This window comes from Cyrtonyx montezumae, unplaced genomic scaffold, assembly GCF_038088225.1.
Source record: "Cyrtonyx montezumae isolate F1298 unplaced genomic scaffold, pur_monq_1.0 scaffold_3, whole genome shotgun sequence".
NCBI classification, from domain to species: domain Eukaryota; kingdom Metazoa; phylum Chordata; class Aves; order Galliformes; family Odontophoridae; genus Cyrtonyx; species Cyrtonyx montezumae.
In genome coordinates, this window is record NW_027072034.1 from 92,928,893 (window position 1) to 92,949,460 (window position 20,568).

Below are 20,568 nucleotides of genomic sequence, written 5' to 3' on the forward strand. Positions count from 1 at the left end.
CATTCAGTGTCAGCACTTCTGATTTTGATACATGCTATTCTGTTGGACAGTGTGAAAATCCTTGCAAATCCAGTCATATCTGTAGGAATATGAATATCTGAGTATGAGTTTTCAGGGCCCATGGTAGCATTTATAGAAAAGGTAAGAGCTGCAGCCACACTTTAATCACGACCTTCCTGAAAGAAGAACTTGTTATAGTTTGCAGTAGGGGGTTATGTGTAGTCCAAGAGAAGTTGTGAAGTTTGTAGGGATGGGCTCACTGCAATACCAAAGAAATCTCATTTTGTTCATTAACTGTGTTGGGATGGAGGGAAAATGTACATCATATTGTGCGATAAACTTTCAGATTGTCTAATTTGAGTTTGTAAATTCCGTTTTGTTATTCATCTTAAAAAGCAAAACAACTGGACTGAATTAATGTAGCTCATGATAATATAAAGCAGGGAGTAGCACTACATCTACTAAGTGGCCATACTGCAGATCGCTTCTCAAGTTCTCTTCCTTCCAAGGAATTCCTCATGTCATCCTTAACAGTGTGTAAGACCATCATATGGTAGAGAGAGCAAACAAGTGATTCATGCAGATAGTTTTTTGCATCCCTTCTCTTGTTTTTATCCCATGTATCACTCTATAGGGATAGCTGCAGTGGAAACACCTCCATCTCTTCCTCACTCCGCTGATGGCTCTCATGAGGGAAGATAAAGCGTGCTAATTCTTGTATCTTCAGGTAGAAATGCAGTTGGTTGGGTTTTTTGTTTTGTTTTGTTTTGTTTTGTTTTGTTTTGTTTTGTTTTGTTTTTTCCCCTCTTTGATTTAAGACGAATTCAGGAGTGCATCTTTCCATGGATAATCCAAGCAGGGTACAGACAATCTATGAGCACTCGGGAAAAATGAAGTTCCATTGGTGGTTAACTCTGTCAATTTTTAAACCTTGAAGATATAAAACCAAACAACCAGATATCTTGAAGAAGAGTGGCAGTGTTGAAAATATAAACTCTGTATGACAGGTTTCTCAAAAGTACCCTGCATGAAAATGCATGATATTCTTATCAAGCACTGTAGTTTAAATGAAGCAGACTATTTTACTACTCTGTTGTTGAAGTCTGAGGAGAACTCATCAACACGGACCTAATACAGCCTCTCTTTGCTTGAACTGACTTCATTATAGTTTCATTTTTATTGATGAATTTCATTATCAGATTGGGATCACATTAGCATATTTTATTTTGCCAACTGTGATCCAATATCTTTGTTTTGAGGAGACTTAAATTCAAAGAAATTCACTTGAACCTGTTTTACTTTTGTTATTAGCCATTTCTAGTGGCCAAATACATTTTTTTCAGTTTTTTTTTGTTTTATTTTTATTATTTTATTATTTTTCAGTGACTAAGACTAACATGCTCTTATAATGGCAGTCATCTGCTTGCTTATATTGCTACATCATTCCAACAGCAATTAGGAAACATTAGATAGAAGATGTACAAACTTGTGTTAAGAATACTGCCCTGTTAACCAGAATATGAACTGCATAGGAGAGTGAATGAGTGGAAGAGGGTTAAGGGAAAAAGAAATATTCTTTAGATCTAGGGCCCACTCTGCCCACTCTTAAATTTGTGAGTTACCTATCCTTTTTGTTGGAGAAAATAAGTACAAGCTATTTACAACATCTCAGATACAGTATTTCAGGAACATCTGTGGGTGAGTCTTGAAAAAGATGTATCATTCAGAATATCTGAGATAAACCTCATACCTCTATCTGTATCACTACAGATGGATGAAAAGTCAGCAATGCAAAGAAGCTGAACAGTCATACAGATTTTTTAGGAGAAGAGGGGGAATTTATGTGTATTTGGAGGTATTACAAAAACATGTTTTACTTGTTCTGTTGGTGTCTTTCTGTATTCAGATAAAGATATTACTGGGTTAACGGGCTCTTTGCTTGCAAAGTAAACTTTATGAGAAAGACAACAATGTATTTCCTCAATGAAGGAGCTACAGTAGATCTCTTAAATAAGTTTTGAATAAAATTGTTTTTCGAGAGAAGGGTGAATAAAGGTGGATGGTAATAGCTGCTGTGTTGGCCTGAATGGATGCTGTCATAGCTGAATGTTATGTTACAGTGCATTAAAACATAGTTATAAGTAACTTTCCATTTTAATAATTCAGTATTTACTATTTACTACCACACAATGAACTTCTCTTATGACCCTGGCAACCATGCAATGCATCATTTTGCTATTGCACATTTTGAAGGCTCACGGTGGTGCATTTCACCTTTCCTCAGATCTTTTGAAAGCAAGCCTAGACAGCCTTCAGTTGTGGCCACGTGGTTGTTTGCTGTGTGTACCAAAAAAAAAATATCACAATAGTGAGAGACATCCTTTGCACTCGTATTTAGGAGATGCTCTGAGAAGGCATTGGCTTTAGTGAATAGGTCTTTGAAGAGAGCTGAAGAGAATGAAAAGTAACTCTTTACTCCAAGTGAACAGGGAAGGGAATCTGGGTAGGGCAGAGCCTGGGGAGGATATGCCTATATTTCAAACCTTGTTCTACTGTGTTTTTTTACCCAACAGACTTTGGGAACTATCACTGCAGTGCCCATTAAGGTTCCTCAGGTCAGCTCCTTGCAGAGGTTGGCAGGACAAGGACCAGCAGTGCTACCTCAGGTACGAAATACAATTCTGTGTGTTGTTTTATATGTATTCAGCTGTGTTCCTGTCTGGTGCCAAGGCCTGTGTACATCTGCACACTCATTTGGCTGAACAAATACTAAGTTAGTAGATCCTGTATATGACTGGGCAACTCACCTTCAGAGTGGAAAAGCAGAGCTATGATTTTCTCAATTTTGTGAAGAAAAGAAATACCAGATATATTAGGGAGTATACTGTTAGTACAATGAAAAGTTAAAAGAAGAAAAAAACAACTCAGATTCATTGTGAAAGAACAAAATACATATGGCAAACTGTAAATTTATGCTTTATCAAGTGAGTCACAAATCATAGATACAAAAATCTGCAAATCTGTAATTAAAAAGAGAGGTGGAAGTATTAACCTTTCTGTTCATGACTTAGACTCAAACATTCTTTTACTAACCCATTTACTTTATCTCTGTTTATCCCAGTACAGTGTTTTGTCTCAACTAACCCAGATACCAGACTGGGAGTCTGTGTAGGGGCATTAGGCCATTTATGCTCACAGACTGAGACCTGAATTTTCTTTCGTGAATATCCAGCTTAGTTTCCCTAAAAATACACTTTTTTTCCTCTTTTCAGCCTTTCAAAACATTTCTCAAAAACATTAAATGTCATTTTCAACATGTGTTTTACTGCAGCACTATGATTATCATTTCAGAATCATGATTATTAAGTGCAGAGGTATTTCTCCTTCTGTAGCCCTCAGAGGTCTATTTTTGATATTTTTGAACATTTTTCTACCATTGAAATCAATGTTAGGTCTTCTACTGTTCCTTTATTATTTTTATTTTATTTTTTTCTAATATTTTCTTAGTAGCAGAATCTAGTAGCAGATCTATGAACTAAATCTGCCTGGAGGAAGGAGTATTTGTATTTCCAAGATAAAGTTCTTAAATTCTCCCTTTAAATTACATTTGGTAGAAAACAAAGCTGTGAACATGAAGTGAAGGTCATAGTTTTCTTATCAAGTTCAAGACTTCGCTTTTCAGCTATTCTTATGGCATAATGACACATTGATTCTTTGCCATTTTGAGATGTAGAGATGTTCCTGGAAGTAGATGAAGTTCAAGAGCAATGGAAAGACCTGTAACAGGGACTTAAATTATTGCTAAGGTTATGTTTTAGCAGCGATGATGGCTTTGCAAATGCTGCACTTAAAGGAACATCAATGTTCTTTACATATGTTAAATAGAAACATTTTCTTTCTGTGTGTCAAGGGTTTATGGACTGATTCTGGTCGGTTCCATGAATAATAGGATGGGGAAATCCACAGACCCACACCTCAGGAAAGGGGAAAGGGGAAAAAAAGGAAAGGGTAGGGAGATGGGTCTAAAAACAAAACAGTGGCAACAATCTGAGGAGGAAAGCTAATTTACTAAATAAGATATTGGAATGCAAGATAACATGATATAGTGCAGTATAATTGGAATTGAAGCTAAGAGATCAAATAAAATGAGTGAGTGTTCAAAAACCAATGGCCTTCCTCTAATGCTGAAGGTGAGATGGCTAGGGAGCTCACACCACTGAGAGGAGAGGAAAGGAGAAAGGGGACGTTTTATGACATGTGAACAGTTTTATCTTTTCCTCTGAACAGAAAATGGAAACAGAACAGTGAACAGTCCTCTGGGATATGTAGTTCTCTTCTGAGACAGGTATACCAAGAACCATTGACAATCACGGAAATGGAGCATTAACTCTTTAACTCTCAGTGCACTACATGATGTTATGATGTAGAATACTGATAACAAAAAATCATGAAAGTGTTAGGCAACTGTTTGATTCAATTTTGAAGAGTTTAAGAAAGCAGAATAACATGGTTTTTTTTCTACCTTTCTTCTGAGGTCGTGGCAATATTTGTATTTATTCTTTTCTTTTTTATTTGTGTTCTAACACAGTCTTTAATTTCAGGCCTGCTTATGCAATTTTACTTAGTATTAATGAAATATCAATGCTTCTGCAGCAGGCCTGGGCCACAGTTTACTGAGTTTTCTGTTTCATATAGATAACATTGAAAATAACCACACAACAATCTCGCTTCTATCAAAACTAAAACTAAACTATGCAGCTACATACAAGACCTCATTATCAGAAGTATTTACGTTCTATGTGTTTTCTGATTTTTTCAGGCGTAGATTTCCTTCTTCGGCAATAGCCTCCCCCACTTGCAAGCTGTCTCCTCTGCAGCTCATTCTGGTCTATATGTTCATCTCCAGTTCAAAGCTTGCAGAGAAGTTTAAAATTTCCATACCATTTCCTGGAGGAGAACTCTCCCACCATCTGAAACATTCTACTTAATGTTTAGAAGTGATCTAATTTTCATTTTGAAACCATTTTTGAAATGAAGGACTTCTAGTATATTCCAGGAGGAGCTGGACAGCATGCTGAACTTTGTCCTGTCACAATCCATGTCCTCTTGGCTATTGTGCATCAGTCGTGGTTACAGGGTAGGCTGGCTACTAACCTCTTGTTGTCCCTCCTGGGCAACCTGCACAGATAGTGCACCTTGCTCCGAGTTAGTGGTGCAATGCTACCATTCCAAGGCTGATTTTCTGAGCAGCAGCTTTGTCACTGTTGCTCAAAATATATTAACAAGAAGGGCTCAAATGAGTTTGGCATCTGCTAAAGCCTTACTCCAGTTCCCTCATACCAGCAAATTAAAGGGACAGTTTTTTCAAAACAAACCAGAAATCATTACCTCTCTAGAATATAGCCTATCACACAAAAGACTGAAGCAGTACAGTGTCCATATTCATGCACATTATCTGAGGCTGAATACTGTTCTGCATCCTAACCTTCCCCAACATCCACCTGTGCAACATTTGGCTTAACTAATATATGATGAAGAGCCCTAAGAGCAATGAAGTCATGGAAGCAAAGTATTCTGTACGCCCACCAGCATGCCTCCCTGCTTACTCAAGCAGCTGCAGTTAGCTGCAGTTTAGCTGCAGTTTAGCTGCAGTTTGTGCTAGTGTAGCATTAGGTATAGGAACAATCTCTTGAGCTGGCTTAATCATGCCTAAATATGCCTCTCTTCTTGTCTGTGGAGTGGATGAAGGCCTGGATATGTCCCTTTGTATTTATATTTTGATGCTTTAATTGTTCCTCATCAAGGCTCTTGATTTACTTCTATGTAGTCAACCAGAAAGTCACCATACAAGTAAACTGAGGCACTTAACTATACTTAAGTGAAACAATACATACAGCTTTCTCATTTTCTGCATTTGCATGGATACTTGTAATTTATTTTGATCATTTGAATGGGTTTATGATGTGACCCCCTGGGAGCTCTTCCATATGGGGAATAAAGATTCAAAATCTGCATATTCTCAAATGGTAGCAAAATCTCATCACTTTATACAGAACTGCTATTAAAGAGAGAACAAACAAGCATTAATTACAAGTTCATTGCACAATATAAACAATATTTCTTTAGGCATTCATTATTTGCCAAAACAAGATTCTTTGGCAGACTTTTTTTTTTTTTCCAGAATATTATTTTTGTTTTCATCGAATAAAAACAATTTCTGCAATGAGCTGTGATGGTTGGGGTTTAAATTCCATAGAATAATAGAATACCTTCATTTGAAAGGGATTCACAGGGGATCATCAAGCCTAACTCATGATTCCACACAGTGGAATTTACACAAAACTGAACCCTATGTCTGATAGCGTTGGCCATAGGTGTCTTGAACTATGGCAGTGTGGAGCAATGTCCACTGCCCTGGGGAGCATGTTCCAGAGCCTGACTATCCTCTGGTGCAGACTCTGGCCCTAACCCCCATCTGCCCCTCCCCTGACACAGCTCCATGCCTTTTCCTCAGGCCCTGTCCCTGGGGGAAACTGCAGCTGCCATGAGGCCTCCCCTCAGCTCCTCTACTCTGGGCTCAAGGGGGACCAAGGGACTCCATCTGATTCTCATGTTCTTCCTCTCTATAGACTCTTCACTATCTTTGCAGCCCTCCTTTGAATGCTTGCTAACATTTTTGTGTCCTTGTATTGGGATGCCCAAACCTGCACACAGGATGAGGCCACAAAAGCATAGATCAGAGCAGGACAATCCAGATCTTTTTCATCTTACATTAGTCTTTGAGGCTTCCAGTTGGGTGAGATTTTTAAACTGCAGACTCTCCACTTCACTCTCAGAAGCAAGTTGTGGAGATCTTTTACTGAAACACACAGGTGATGCATTCTTATTCTCAAGATGTTCCTCTTCTCGATGGCACCCATTAACTGTAAGAAGGGGTGGCCCCATGACAGTCTGTGGCTCCAGTTTCCAGCTGTGATGCAGAAAATCTGTTTGGTTTGAACCTTTTTCCATAGAAATGTCAGTCACAGTTTAGCCACCTGAAGGCACATGAAAAATCTTAGTTTCAGTTCTTCCAGCAGAACATTTTAAATGAAGCAGTGAAGATATTAAAATAAACCTCCCATTTTGTTGTCAGTAATTTGGGCCCAATCCAATTCTTGTTGAAATTAATGGAGAGACTGTGATGATTTGAAGAGCAGTTAAATCAGATTATTTCCCTGACCTATTTTTCCACTCTTGGTTGAAGGCAGGGCTTGAGATTGCTTTGCTCATGGCATTCCCGACTAGAATAGTACAGAGAGCTGTGTTTCAGAAGCCCATGGTGGAACTATCGTGTAGATTAATGGTGAATAGAAACAGGAACTGTTTTACATAAAGTGTGTGTGTTTTTCAATAGACCCTAGCCAATTCTGCTGTCAAGCGCTGCTCGTTTTTTCTCTTCTGGAGTGATTTTAATGTGTCTTTCAATAGGACCTGCATTCAGTCACTAGAAAGCAGGCTGCTTTGGGGCAGAAATGGCTTTGTTACCACATGTTTTTTCATCACAGGTACAACATGAGCCCAAATAGAGGCTGTGGACTGTACATGTTCCCATAACCTAAATGCACATTTGCATTTATAACACTTCTTGTCATAGTTATCATCAGCACAGTTCCACTGACAGCTGCTACTTCTCTTCACATGTGTACCCTAACCAGCTCCTGGCTTCCTCAGTGACTGTACTTGTGGAAAATTTCTTGAAAGGAAAACAGCCATTCTAGCCAGCACCTGAGCTGTGTGATGTCAGGAGAAATGTTTTCACAGACTGGTTTGTGGAAAGCATCTCATTGTATCATAAGTCTAAAACGATCATTACTTTTGAGTGAAGACTGTGCATAGGCATTAAAAAAAACCAGAAAAATGTATTGTTACTAAATGTGAGTTGGCCTTTGTGAAACTGGGAAAGAGTCTGGTTGATATGCGTGACTGTATCAGAAGTTAAGCTGAATTGTTCAAGAGAGTCAAAAGTGCCTTATTGTTTGTTTGAGTACAGAGCAATTGAATTGGGTGAAGTCATCATTAGAATGTCAGAGGAGAAAAGGAATATAATACCCTAAGGAATGTCATGCACCTTTCTGCAACATAACCCTCTGCACTTCAAAGGGGATGTCTTGGAATGCTAGTGGAGAAGGAGGCATAATGTAATTCAAGGTACCTTAATCAGCATGGTGTATAACCTAGTGAAGGGTTTTCCAATAGTATTTAATATTCATTGACTATATGCATGCAGAAAACATAGAAACAAAATTACTTTTTCAAGGGAAAGGTTTGCATAGGTCTGGCTGAAAAATATAGCTCTTAAAAATTTAATTGTTAATCTGTTTTATTCTATATAAGCTTTTATACTGTGCTTGTCACTGTATTTGGAACGCCTTTCAGTAATGTATTAAGCAGAAAGATTAACATCTGTTGTAAGCTATTTCTTCTCTCATGCTTTCCCTTTGGGAAGAAGCATGTGCAGCTGAGTGTTCTGGTTAGCATTTCTTTTTATCAGTTTGCTTATTTTTAATAGGCATGTTGCTATTAATTACATGCCTCTGTATATTTCTGTCAAAGGAGGGTAACATAGAAAATATTGTCAAAAGTGATGAATTTTATGCTCTAAACTCTTAGAGAAGAAGGTTGAGTCCTCTCCCCATGTAAGCATCAATCTGGCTGTAGAGACTCCCTGCACCATGGATGCATGGCCTCCTCTGCCTTTCCCAGTTTCATGGGAAGCTTGAAAGAGAGGTTGGGATGGGGATGGGGATGGGGACAGGATAGGATAGGATAGGATAGGATAGGATAGGATAGGATAGGATAGGATAGGATAGGATAGGATAGGATAGGATTAGGATAGGACAGGACAGGACAGTTTGAAGGGACCTTCAAAGATAATTGTGTCTAACTATCTGACCACTTTGGAATTTGCCAAAAGTTAAAAATGTTATTGAGGTCATTGTCCAAATACCCCTCTAATACTCCTTGAAGGCTGATACACACGGGCAACAGCCACCTCTATAGGAAGCCTGTTCCAGTGTTTGACCACCCGCATGATGAAAACATGGTAATTTGTTGGAAAATTTGTGGGAGTCTTGGTGACTTGTTCATGGAGAGGTTTGATAGGCAGCCTGAGTTGCTGATCGAATTGTGGGTTTTCTTAAGCATACAGAGTGCTTCATGCTAGGTATTTTACATTACTGTGGTGCAGCCAAGATGGAAGAAGATATGAATAAGGCACTATGATTAGAACTGTTCCTTGTAGATGAGAGTGTGCTGGCAGTTTGCCCTGGCAAAAAAAACTGGTTTTCTGGAGAAAAAAAAAAAAAAAGAAAAAAAAAGAGTATGTACATGTAGCAAAGGGGGCTGCACCCAGATACAAACTTTCCAAAATACCTCAATTTTCTCTATCTATTTTTTTGTTCATTATGAGAGAAATGATTTGCAGTGGTGGTGGAGGAGAAGAACTGGATGTTACTAGTCCTTGACTCCTTAAGATCTAATCAGTGTCGTGAGCATTTTGACAAGAATCTGGAAAGACTGATCTCCATGTTAATCTATAAGTAAGAACCAAAAGTATCCATACAACCCCCAGGAAAGATTAAAGCAATTCAAACATTCAACATTGTACCTTCTCCGCTGGTGAAGTCTCATGTTTCTCTGTATAAAGCTTTTTAGTTTTGACAAGTTGGGGCTGGTCAAATTATTGTAATGTGCCGTTATTATCTAGAATTACAAAAAGATTTTAGCATGATGGATAGCATTAAACTGTAACATCTCTGTCTTTAAAGTGACACCAGAATGACACTTAGGGAAACCCAGCTGTGTAGGATGTTCCAGAGCCCACCTATAAATGTGTAAGGATAGGAAGAAAGGGGACAGATGTTCACTGGGTTGTGCTTAAAGGTTTCATGGACACTTTGTATTTAAATTGAAGCAAGTTAATCACAGATGAGTATCTGAGAGAAGCAAGCTGGCTTGTAATACTGAAGAGAGTAGAAATAGAAGTGAGTTATTGACTGGCGTGTTTAATCGCAGTCTAGCTTTTATATTTCTATTGTAATCCTAAACAATAAGGATTAAATTCTTTTCTCAGAGGCACACAGATAACTGCATATTCAAGGACAGGATTGCTGTGCAGAAGGAAAAAGCAGAAGTCCTTGTCAACTTCAACTCGTACTGGTTATTTTTTTGAATAATATTGATTTTAATTTGCTGGTTTAATGGTAATTTTCCCCTTTGTAAATGGAAAAGAGCTTCTTTATGAATCATCAGCTCAATAGCTCCAATGCCAAACTAGAAAATACAGTCAGTATAATTGAGGAGAAAATGTGCATTTCATTAGCAAAAGACAGTCAAGTTCCTGTGAAAATTCAGTTTGCGTTCAAAATACTGATAATGTTTTTAATAAAGAATTCCCACCTGGCTGCCTTCCACCAACGTCCATAGAAAGCAGAGAGGGCAGATTCCAGCATGAACAACGCTCTTGGCAAAACTTGCCTTTCTGTAGTATCAAGCAAGGCTTGAAGGAGAAGAAAAACGAGACAAAATACTTCAGTTGACCTAAAAATTGTGCAGGCATTATGTTACCTGGGTGTCCCCTTGTCACTAAAGTTGTCTATCCAAGACTATCAAGTTGAAATACAAAAAAGAGTAGGTGTATGATCCAAAGGAAAATATCTAATGTAGAGAATGTGATTTGGAAAAAAAAAAAAAAAGAAAGTATAACAGAATGATTCTTGGGTTTTTCATTTGTGTGGTAGTTAGGATGAGGCACTAGTTTTCATTCTGAGTTGCTAACTGTGGTTCTGCCATAATTAATTGCTGTTGATCTCAGTGGGGAAAAAAAAAAAGACTTCTTCCCTCATTCACCCTTTCCACAGCAGCAAGGATAATGGAAATATGGGCTGCAGAGTTTGCTTGAGTTTCACCCTTCATTTCATATCATTCTTCTAATATCTCAGAGACAGATGAAGACTCTAAAGAGAGGCTGATATTTTGTGGGGGCGGGGTTCACTGAACTGAATCATTTTGCATGGTGTTTCCTCACAGTGCACACTACAGATAAACTTTTTTTTTTTTTTTTTTTTTTTTGTGAGGCTCTATCAATGAGAAGTAAGAAAAGTCTATGTGGATCTGCAGTCACTTCTGTTTTTAAATCTTGCCATTGTGGCAAGAAAATAAACTGTGTTTATTGTGACTGTGATCAGACCGATCTGATGACAACAAAAGCTAACCAAGAAAGATGCTAAAAATCAGCGAAGGGAGAAATGCTTCTCCTTGGGTCTGCTGGATGTTAGTGTGTCACTGCTGCAAAGTTACAAAGAACCTGTTCTTCTGCCCAATTTTTATTGATTTAAAAAAAGATGGAGAAAGTTAGTCCTCAGCTGGCATAAATAGATACAGCTTTACTGAAGTCACTGTGCATCTGTTCATTCTGGTGAAGGTTATAATTACCCCATATTGCAATCATTTTATCAGCCATAGCTAATGTTTTCTGTGTGATTCTCTAAAGCTTTTCAAGAATGAAAGCTCTGTCTGCTGCTCCCAGCACTTTGCCTCTGTGACATATGAATTGTGCCAAATACATTTTGAGTTTTTGTTTTTAAGCTCTGAGTACAAGGGTGAAGTGAAAATAAAGTGTGAATAATGGGCTTTCTCTCAAAGGCAATGTGATATTGCGTTGAGCTGAAAAATTTGCTCTCATACGTATCACCCCTGCCAGTATGGAGGGCTGATTGATGCTGAGCACGATCCAGCTTATATCTAGTACTAGGAAGGGGGAGGGCTTTTCAGTGCTGCTGACAAAGCTATAACAAGATCCAGGACTGGAGGCTGAACTTAGGCTAAATTCAACCTTGCAATAAAATGCCAGTTGCAAGCATAATAAAATATTAGAAGTTTATTGGCTGATGATGAATTCATCATTAAGAAATCCTTCATATTTTCTGTTGAAATCAGACTTTGGTTTCTGGGATAAATTCTATGACCATTTTGTGACTTGGAGGATGATTTGGTTATGTAATTGAAGTTCTCTTGTTATCTTCTCTCTCTCACTGGGCCATAAGGAGAATGCATTTTCCAGAATTCTCAGGGCATCTGCAGATCTGCACAGAGATAACAATTCTCATTAAGTCCCGTCCTTTAGGACTATGTATCATTGTACACAGAGATTGAAGGAATTCTGTTTTCATTCTCATCTCCCCCATATTTGCTTGGGTTGGATCTTGAGAACTTGCTTTGTACAGGTTTTTCTTTTTTACCTTTTTCTTTACTACAGCATGGGAGTAGTTTACCTGATAGGACTCAGATTGCCCGTGGTCACAGTTGATTTTGTCATTGGTGACAGGTATCAGACTCTGCCACTGCCGCCACTCAGCCATTTGTGCACCTCTGTGGTATGCAACAATTTCTTCTCTTGAGAGCTGGAATGATGTTTCAGTGTAATAGAAACCTTTAGGCTTCATATAGGGGCATCTGGATGGAGTTAAATGGTATGGGATATACAAGAAATCATGTTATCACAAGAGCTGATTCCCTTTTGATCTCAAACTCTTTAAAATACATGAAATTAGAGGTTGCTGAACAAAAGAGCACTCTGCACCTCTCACTGGATCAGGCTCCCTGTTATTTGCCTGTCTAAAAAACATACAGCCACCTTCTGAATTCTCTGGTCTGGGAATGTATTTGCGTGTAGGTTACTTGAGAAATACCATGGGTGTCTGAATATTGCCACTTAAAATATAATGTTCTTGTTATTGTAGTTATTGAACAAACTTGAGAACAACGTGGCATTGTGAAATCACTGTATTCAAGAAGAATCTCTCCCTCTACTACATTTATAGCCCTGGTAGTATCACATTCTGTTTTGACAGCTGTCAGAAGTTAACTGAAAGATATTTGAGGAGAGGAGGGTTGAGCTACAGGAGAAACAGTTGCAGTTTTCTCTTTGTGACACACATGCTGTCTGTTAGTCTTCCTCTTCACTTCTTTTCCAGACTTAGGCACCTTTTATTTGCTGTGACTTGTGGGCGCTAGTACCGTGCAACCTGTGCTCCTTGCAGTGGAAGAGGTTTTTTATTACCTTGCATGTAAAATGCAGTCCATACTCTACTCCTACTTTTTCTCCAGTTCCTTGGTGACTGTTAGGCTACAGCTTTGCAGTGAAGGGAAGGAATTTGTTCTTTTCTTTCTTTTATTTTTCTTCCCAATTTACACCATTTATTCTCACACATTACTGTAGCAGGTAATGTAAAACTCTGCTAGAGATCATCCCCTTAGCACTTCTGAACACTTATGCTCAAGTGCTGTGATTCATAGGTGTCAGAGCACTGTGGATGGGAAAGTGTTTCTAAGCATGCTTTCTTTTTTTGGATTCATGTCTATGGGCTGTGGACAGAAATACCATTTAACTTATTTTTGCTTTAATTTGTGCTAGGAGCACCTTAAACTTTTCTGTTATCAATTCTTTCTATTCCCCTGCAGTGAATGTGCTTTCACAACTATGAACTTGTCAGGGAATTTGCAGAGCATTAGGATAGGAAGACCGCTATACCTTCTTTGTATCACAAGGTGGCGGAAAATGCCCAGCGTATGTTCTTCATCGATTCAGAGCAGCTTGGATTCTTCTGCTGCACCACTGAGAAATCGTATTGAATACATCAATACACAGGCCTTTTTAGGGAATACGTTACTTTGAAATATTTAGATTGTATAAATGGGTAGGAATATCTTATTATATAGGAAAGTCATGTGCAGACATCCACAACTTGCAGAATGTGCATAGTTACATAAAGAGAATGTATAGAAGTTGTTGAAGTATTACAATCAACAATGTGTATGTAAATAATGGTGTAGAATAGATAACTCTAACTATAGAGTATGTGTAGACATTTATTTTCAGTTGACTTTGAATAAATATAAACATTCAACTGAGAGTGACAGGAGATCTGAGTATATTCCTTGACAGTTTTTAGCTAAAAAAAAACCTACTGAAATGATTTTTTATCAAATTTGATTTTTTTTTCTAAAGATCTCAGGGACTGTTACATTGAGTCTTTGATCTGAGAGCTACTATTTATTTTCTCTCTCTCTCCCTCTGTATATGTGTGCTTATCTGTTCGTGTGTTTCCAATATTTCTGCCAGTGTTAATATTGAAATAGAAAATTTTTAAGGAGAAATAGCAAAATTTAGTAGCTTGCCAAACAGCTTAGAATTAAATTTAGATTTTGTTCATCATGAGAATACATTTTAACTGTATTTTGCCAAGCGTCTCAGACATCTTCTGAATAATGACACTATTTCTGTGGACATGCCTCTGAGCACATGGGCATGAACAGCTTGTTAAAGGTTAACATGTGAGAGAATTATATAAGGTATAGGAGGAAAAATGATGTTATTATGTAAGTGTAAAAATAGATATTACAGTATCTGCTTGTATAATTGACTGTTTCAGACATGAACAAGGTGCATTAAGTGTCTGTCTCTGCTTCATGGTGCTATGATATTGGACAGCTTTTCATGTAATAAGCATTAGTTTTGTGAAGTGCCTGAGCCAAGATAGTTTTAAACCAAACCTCCAGGCACTGCTTTGGCAAATAGCACTGTTATGAAGTTGTCAGTATGAAGTTAAATATAAACTCCTTTCTCAAATATCTTGGACAAGATATTTGTCTGGCATCTAACTAAGTAAATTAAGTAATCCTTATGTTAAATATCTGAATCTGAACTCACAGAATAGAGGAAAAATAACAAAAAAAAATTGGGTCTTGAATGTGATTAGTTCTAGTTTAGTGTAGTTTTGAGTCATTTTGCACTGAGTCTGCAAGGGCTTTTGGTGTTAATCTGAAGTTGTGAGTGAACATCCTGGCTTCCAGCTTTGTTGATTATCTTTTGCCATAGCTTGGGCAAGGCCTCCAGCCTGGCTTGATTTGTTTTTTCACTTTCTATTTACCTTGATTGCTTGTAGTTCGTACACCTCTAAGAGGGACTGTGTTTCTAATGCATATTTGAACTATCTTAGGACCAAGCTACCAAAGTAGAGCTGAAATACATGTGTTTCAGCTGTTCTCCTTGAGATATGGGTATGGCTCCTCCAGTGCCTGTCTGCTGCAGCCTGTCATTTTGCTTCACAGTATGGAAGGTGCGAGAAGTGACAGGATGAAATAAGCACAGGAGTCAGCTGTTTTATGTGGCCGTGTTAACGAATAAGCCAGGAGTGAAGTTAACTTCATGTGAAGCAGTTTAAATTATTTATTTTCAATTCTAGAACTGTACTTACTACGTTGTTCAGTCAGAGCCCTGTCGACAGGGTGACATTAATTACTCCACTGGAAACACATCACATTAGCTGGAAACTATTGTTTTCAGCTATCATTCATGGCTCCGTGTAAGCGTGCAGCCTACACAAACACTGACAAATGGCTTCCCCTCCACCCATGGAAGTGCCTTCTGTGCTCCCCCACAGCAGTGAATCAACTCTTTACTTACAGCAGCAAAATATTAAGTTCAGCAATTGTGGGCATCTTTTTTTTTTTTCTCCTTATCTCTCTGCTTCAACTGAAACATCCTTACTGAGAACCAAATGTGGCTCAAGTAGCACTTGTAAGGATGTGTGCTAACTAAGGAGAAGAACTGACTTTTTTCTCCCTTCTTGTTCAGCATTGCAATGAGTTAGTGACTACAAAATGGCAGAATTGAGTAGTGGAAGGAGTACATCTACAGGTGAATGAATAGCTAGCAACCTTGAGTTGAAACATGTTTTTGTAGATGCTCTTGTTGCATTGGCTAATGGAATTCTATTTTATGGGCAGAGTGTATGCATGCAACATTTATGCATTACAGTGTTGGATTATGCCTTATAACACCTAACTTTGTTTTCAGGTTAGGCCAAAGACCCTGATTCCAGACAGCCTCCCTATTTCCCCATGCAGAGACCAACCATCCAAGCAACCTCCAACCTTCCAAAAGGCGACCGTTGTCAGCATCAAAAACCCCAGCCCTGCCCTCCCCACTGCCAACAACACTGTCAGCCATGTAGAGACGCCTAACAGCCAGGCACAGAGCATCACTGATCCTACCCCTCTCTCGTCTCCACTGAGCAGTGCCGGTGTGGCCTACGCCATCATCTCCACCTCCCCCAGCAATGCAGCCCCTATCAGCACCAGCGCTACCGTCTCTGTGGTCAACGACAGTATCAAAGTGCAACCGCTCCTCATCAGTGCCGACAGCAAGGTAGGTTCTGATTCTTGCTGCCTTCCAGTTGCCAAACACAGGAATTGTAATGCAGATGTGAGCAGGATGTTCACAGAATCACTCAGGTAGGAAGGGAATTATGCTCCATCCCCTGCTCAGTCTGGGACACCCAGAGCAGTGTGCTCAGGACCACATCTAAGTGGCTTTGGACATCTCCAAGGAGGAGACACCACAACCTCTGGGCAACCTATGCCAATGATCTGTCAGCTGCACAGCAGATAATTGCTTCCTAGTATTCAGAAGGAACCTCCTGTGCTCCAATTTGTGCCCATTTGCTCTGGTCCTGACACTGGGCATCACTGAGAAGACCTCACTTCTGTCTTTTGTGCACCCTCTCTTCATGGATTTGTGTGCATTGAATAGATCCCCTGGAACATCCCCTTCTTCAGGCTGACAAGACCCAGCTGTCTCAGCCTTTCCTCACCGAACTGCTTGATTGTATTGATAGCCCTCCACTGGACTCTTTCCAGTAAGTGCCTGTCTCTCTCATTCTCCGCAGCCCTGTATGGAATAGTGCCAGTGGTTTCTGGTGAAGGAAATATTCAGAAATCAATGGGAAAACCCTTAGCAGGACACATGGATGCTAGTAGGCATTTATCAGTGTACATAGCTTGTTTTTAGTAGGATTAAAATGCATCACTACGTAACTTGACATTATTGGGACAATATGATTTTTCCTTTTCTTAAACCATTTCTTATTAATAATGTCCCTGAATTCTGTGCAGGCTCAAATTTCCCATGGACTCCCTCTTCAATTATATAGCGATATCAGTTATATCAACTGATCCCAGGGGAGTGTATCAAATAATCAGGCATTCCCTCCTACATTTCCAGGGGCAAGACAAATGAAATGAGAGATCAGGGTTTAAAAACTGATCAACAGATCAGTAGGAAAAAATCAAGTTATAAATTTATTGTTTCCTGTTTGTACGGTTTTTCAGCTTTGAAATACAAGAACTTCATCACTTGTGTACCAGAAATAAATTAAATAAAGGCTTCCAGTGTACCCAGCAGACATTCATTGTAATTTGCTGCTAGGATCCTGCTGCTCTGGATCTTGTTGGCAGCACAGGTTCTCATACAGCACTAACAAAGAATACAGGAAGCGAATGGTTTGTGAAGTAAATAAAACTAAGCATCTCTTCCATATTTCTCTAACATTATTTATTTTTCTTACTCAAACTGGCTACTGCTTAATGCTATTGAGTCTTTTAGAGTGGCTGAGTGGAAATCAAGTACTCATATATAACAGTTAAATAAATTGCTTGAAGGTCAGCAATTAAATGGAAGAGACCCCGTGTTGAAATCCAATAGCTTTCATCGAGAAGGTGATGTTGGGAAAGTCTTCCGTACTCCTTAGTGAAGCTTTGATTATGGGTGTAAAGTCACACGTGTAGATCTGAGATCAAAAACTGTCTTTCATTCCTTTTAATTTAATAACTTCTGAGGTAATGTTATTTGTAGCATGTAAATCTTCATGTAGTAAATCAGGTAGTAGCAGACACGTGTATAAAAGATCTGTGTAGTATTTCATGTAGCTACGGTTCTGAAACACAATTGATTTCATTTAAAAACGTGTTTTACTTTGTTTATGCAAAACTGGATATCCACTGCTTGTTACCCATAAATACAGAGGACTCAGCTCTGATCTCAGTTACATCAGTATTACTGAGGAGCACTCTGCGTGTACTTTCCCTGAAATAACACTGGGATGACTGAGGTCAGGCTGTTACTTTGAATGTGTAGTAGTTCTGTCTCTTCTGTGTGTATGTGAAGTGAATTAAAGGAAACAATTTAGAATCACTGACAACCTGGATAGTAAATTTTGGCCACTGAATCAGCTTCAGCAGCCCTCTGAATACAGAGTGTCCTGATTTTCAGAGATGTGAATCAAATGTTTCCCTTAGGCTGCTGCTAGTTTATGATGCATCCAGAAAGATTACTTTTTAGAAAGTTTAGTAGAGATTTAGAGGCCTAAGGTAGGTATCCAGTTTTTGATAGTTTTGTCTTGTGGTTTGCATTTATTATCTATATAGGTATTAACTAGCCATTCAGTGAAGAGTCAAAGTTTCAGGCAGAAAATTCCAGTTTCATGCAGTGAATTCTGTTCTTTTAATTGTATGTTGTATTTTAGGTTATCATTATTCAGCCTCAAGTCCAAACCCAGACAGAAAGTAAGGTGGAGACAAAGAAACCTCCTGAAGAGTCAGCTCAGGGATCTCCTGCTACTAAAAAGAAAAAGGAGGAAAATCCAGAGGTGATTTATTTTGTTGTTATTTTTAAATATGTGTTACTGTATAGTTGAATTATAGGGACCATTTCTAAACACTTCTCTGTGTGCATATCTAATTACTGTATTTGTACTTGTGGTTCATTGCAAATGGAGTGATTCCTGCCCTAGAGAGCTGCTCTGACAAATTTGGTTTGCATCATTTAAATCTTCCATTCTGACAAAACATAAGAATTGTAGGTCTTATAATATAGTTGTATTTCTTCTGATCAATCTGGTTATATTTTATTTTATGCTAGCAAATATGTAACACTAGCTTTACATTATTGAATTAATATTTCTTTTTTTAACCTGAACTTTTATGTTTTCATTTTCTTTGTAATGAATTTTGCAATCTCTAGACTGTATGTAGCAACATAGTTCCTTGCATTTTCTGTCTGCATGCCATCCAACATGTATGCATTCTTTCTCTCAGTAAGAGAGTAGAAAGCAAGTTATAGGGTTAAATCACTTTCATTAACTGTATTTACTATTTAAATTTGAAATACAAATCAGAAGGTGTAGAAATGTATAACAGGCATTTTGGTTTTGACTGGATATATTCAAATTAGATTGTGCGTCATTTTGAAGCAATTTGAGATGTTATACAAGTTGAATTTACTTCTAATGCTGAATTGCTCAGACCACATGACATCCTAACCTTATTTGTCTAGTATGTTTGTAGCAAGAAAGCATCCTTGGAGCCGTAGGTTTAAGAGGACTATGTCAATTTAAGTTTTTAATGTTATATAGGCAGCGTGGGTGGTACTACCTTTTGCCATTTTGATAGGCTTGTATAGTTAAAAGAGCGTTAAGGAATAAATATTATGACTTCTAGCCTGGAATATCGCAGTTTACAGAACCCCTGCTGAACTACACTTATGAAATCTCACCGGTTTAAAATGTGACCCTTGTATGAATCTTTGTTGTCACTGAGTGATGAGACCACACACAACTCTTTTCTTTAGGGAAGTATTTCCAAAATATTATTATCGTGCAGCAGCTGGTGGGCAGAAAGGCTAGTAGATTCTGCTTAAAAAAAAAGAATTCTAGAAAAAATATCATCTTTTCTTTGCCCATAGTTTATCCCCAGCAAAGGAATATTGAGCAAATATCTTCCAGAGGGATGCAGGAAGAGACCATGTGACCGGGGACATATGTTGGTAGAGCATTCTTAAATGTAATGAGCTTTCTGTTAAATTGCTAACAAGTATGTCCTGGTGTCAATGGTCTCTTTGATGGCCTTTTTTGCTACTAAGATCATTGTTCCTATAGTGCATATGGGAGGTCTCAGCATGCATGTTTTTTCTGGGTAGGTAGGATGCTGAAGCTGTGCCCTTAAGTATGACTTCTTCTTTTCATAGATTTGTTTCACAGCCATAAATATGTAGGTCTAGGGTTAATTTCTTTTGTTCTTTGAAAAGAAACTTTAGTTGATTATAACGTATTTGTGCAATTAGTGTAATTAAAACTAACAACATAATTAGTGTAAACACGTGTAATGACATAAATAGAACATGTAATTATAAAATGAAATGGTTTTGTAAAAATCTTTGTTTTGCTTCATGAAAAGACATACTGAGTATTTCTAAAAGCAGTCATGGCTGTTTAACAGATGATTAAATTTGAGACAAAGAGTAACAAAGATACCATGATCCTTTTTCAAAGAAAACAAGCAATCTAAGCATTTCTCTCCACACCTTTATTTGTCTTCAAAGCACAAAACTGAGGCAGGAACTCAAGTATGTGTCTACATAAATGTCCGTCGTGACAGACTGAGATTTAACAAATTACATTTAAAATTCAAAATAAATAAGCCAGAAATAATCAGACCTTCCAGTAGCCAGTTCCATCTGCAGTTCCTGAGTTCCTAAATAAACAAGAGATCGAAGATGCTGGCTGTCTTTCATTCCTGCCTTGATCTTTCTGCTGGGAGGCCAACTCTGGACACAGCTGGAAATTAAGGAATTATGCTAGGAAACAGTTCTTCTGTGAACAAAGTGCCTGTTATTTTTTTGTCATCAGT

General features: G+C 38.2%; 1 protein-coding gene across 2 annotated transcripts in view; it reads left to right on the forward strand.

Moving 5' to 3' along the window:
- The window catches only part of PHF21B (PHD finger protein 21B), a 153,970-nt gene that overhangs the window by 111,658 nt on the left and 21,744 nt on the right, over positions 1 to 20,568 (forward strand). For both annotated transcript variants that reach the window (XM_065742397.1, XM_065742398.1), the window contains 3 exons: positions 2,574 to 2,666; positions 15,902 to 16,252; positions 18,408 to 18,530. In XM_065742397.1, coding sequence (XP_065598469.1) covers positions 2,574 to 2,666; positions 15,902 to 16,252; positions 18,408 to 18,530 — 567 coding nt within the window. The remainder of the gene's footprint in view (positions 1 to 2,573; positions 2,667 to 15,901; positions 16,253 to 18,407; positions 18,531 to 20,568) is intronic.